The sequence below is a fragment of the Elephantulus edwardii genome, unplaced genomic scaffold (genome assembly GCF_000299155.1).
Source record: "Elephantulus edwardii isolate Elephantulus edwardi_28Jun2011 unplaced genomic scaffold, EleEdw1.0 scaffold00058, whole genome shotgun sequence".
Classification (NCBI taxonomy): Eukaryota; Metazoa; Chordata; class Mammalia; order Macroscelidea; family Macroscelididae; genus Elephantulus; species Elephantulus edwardii.
Genome location: NW_006399808.1, coordinates 16,734,606 through 16,737,172, shown reverse-complemented (window position 1 = coordinate 16,737,172; position 2,567 = coordinate 16,734,606). Strand labels below are relative to the sequence as shown.

The following is a 2,567-nucleotide window of genomic DNA, read 5'->3' as shown; positions in this document are numbered from 1 at the left end:
CACCTTCAATTGCTCTGTCCACCTTCTCCCTAGTTTTTGTATTTCTTATTGGTATGAGCTGCTTCCTTATTCCACGGACCAGAACATTATTTTTGTGTTTTCCCTCTTCTTTGGAGCCATCAGGAAACACTGTACAGCCATATCCATGCCTCTTGTTATTTGCCCACTCGCCTTCGTACTTCATGCCGTTGGAGCGCTCGCTGATGCCGAAACCACTGCGCTTGTCGTTCTTCCACTCACCCATGTAGGTTTCCGTGGTGGTGGTGTCCACATGGTCTTCCACCAAGCAAAAATCACAGTCGACGTCGCCGAAGCTAATTGTGGAGTTGGCGTCACTGGAACTGATCCGGCTCATGGCCGCGTCGCTGCGGACCGAGCTGCGCTTGCTGGAGATGGAAGACTTGGATTCGGACTTGCGGAGTTTCATGCTGCCGAGAAGGGAGCCTCGCCGGAACAGGCCTCCTTTCTTCTTCCCAGCCGAGAGGCCAGAGTTGGCCTGGAAGTTGAGCACGAAGCCACCTCGGGTGCCAGCCGGGCTGTCTGCGGCGGCAGCAGCAGCGGCGTCATGGAGCACGCTGCCGTTGCTCTGCTCACTGCGCAGCGAGGCCAAGGAGGTGCGCAGGGGCGAGCGGATCACCGTGGCCATGCCGTAGGGCACGCTCTGGTGCACCCCGTATCCGTGTCGCATGCCTCCGGCCCACTGGCCCTGGTAGGTACCAGGTAAGAAGAATCCTTCTTCTTTTTTTTTTCATTGTTCAATATTTTTTTGTTGTTCAATAATTTGTTCAATAATTTCCACGTTGGGTTGGATCACATTTCTTGACTAGAGTCTAATATAGATCTCTTTCAGTTGGTGAGCAAGGCAGCTAGTTTCAGATTTAATTAGACATAAAAGTAAAAATAACTAAATGCATTAGAAGATTAGCCATATTTTCTTTCTATTCTCCAGGATAAATTGTCAAAAGAACAAACATATCTGCCTTGTAAGAAGTGTAAACAGAGAGTTCCTTAGATGCTTACTTTGGGAATGTTATTAAGAGAGGCTAATGCCTGGTAACTGGAAGCAGGAGCGGCATCCACTTCCGAAATGGCTTGTCTCCGAAAACTCTATGTACGAACAGTGCTCAGACTGCTCGTTCATAGGATCGCTATGAGTCGTCTACGACTCGACGGCATCAAAGAACAAACAACAATGCCTGGTAAAGGACATCTTGCTTGCAAAAGTAGAGAGCAGATAATAATAAGTCACTTAGAGAGAAAGACTGACACAGATTTGCAATGGTGTGCTGAAGTACAGCTGAGATGTTGAAGATGGTGCAAGATTGGGCAGGCTTTTGTACTGTAACCCACAGGGTTGTTATGTGTTAGAATCCACTTGATAACACCACAACTAGTATTTTAAAATTTATTTAAAGAGATTTTAATTTTATTGAGGAGAAGAGTTGTTTTACTTTGAATTACGAAGTGACATGGAAAGCCAGACTTGGTATTTAATATAGTATACTAAACAACATGCCACTGGAAACTCTATGAACTTTGATAAATGTTGATAGCTATAGAAAAGCTTCAGGCCTTTTGTTCTTAGACTCTCTACAAAATTGTGATTGACTTGAAGGCTATCAACAACAATAAGAACATTCTATTAACGTGTAAATATATTACAGATTTCTACCATTTGTAAACCACTTATCTTAAGATTTTCCATACTTTTTTGAATTCTCTTGATCTTTTTCTCATTCCTAGACATCTTAAGAGAGTTGCCTTCACTTTTTTATTTCTTATTCCTTTGTTAAGAGAGCTGTGGTGGCTTATTCTCTAGGAAATTGTGCTGTCCACGCCAAATCTGCCTGAAGTTGATGATTTGAATCCAGCTTTGTGGGGGGAAATAGGTAATATCTGCCAGTGCTACTTGGAACCTTGGAAACCCAATTTAGAGTTGGCTGTGAGTCAGTTCTGATGACAGCAATGGACCAGCCATTCCTTCCTTTAGTCTATGAAATTTGGGATCTACCGCCATTGCCCAAAATTTGACACATAGTGGACTTGAATTATCAAGTGTTAAACTAATAAAAGGAATTTTCTCTGGTGAAAGGATAAATTAAAAATGTACAAGAGGTGCATCAACAACTAATTTCTTTATTTTCTACTTAGAATTTCTTTTTTAAATTTTTTTAAATTATTTTATTATTTTGTGTGAGTGTACCGCCAAATCAGATCTGACTGGTACAGGAGGAGACTGCCCCTCCTTCCCCAGCAGAGCATCTGGTGGATTTGAACCATCCGCCTCTGGGATTGTAGTTGCAGCTCCTTGCCACTAGGCCACCAGAGCTCCCCTCTACTTAGAATTTCATCCTCAACAAATAGGGGCTCTATGAGTCATAGTTGGCTGGATGGCTTCCAACAACATTATATAATTTTTAAATGGGTCTAGCCTAAGTAACATTTTAATTTTGGTTTTCTTGACCTCTCTGTGTTCTTAGTCTCTCTTCCTCATTGTTTCTCTTGCAAATACTCTTATTTATGTCTGTAATAAATTTAATTTTTTTCTATATACATTCTTTTATCTC

The 2,567-nt window shown here is 42.2% G+C and overlaps 1 protein-coding gene across 1 annotated transcript in view; it reads right to left on the bottom strand.

Moving 5' to 3' along the window:
- The window catches only part of LOC102864990 (junctophilin-1-like), a 54,592-nt gene that overhangs the window by 16,283 nt on the left and 35,742 nt on the right, over window positions 1-2,567 (bottom strand). Inside the window, exon 4 of the mRNA XM_006887573.1 lies at window positions 4-738. Coding sequence (XP_006887635.1) covers window positions 4-738 — 735 coding nt within the window. The remainder of the gene's footprint in view (window positions 1-3; window positions 739-2,567) is intronic.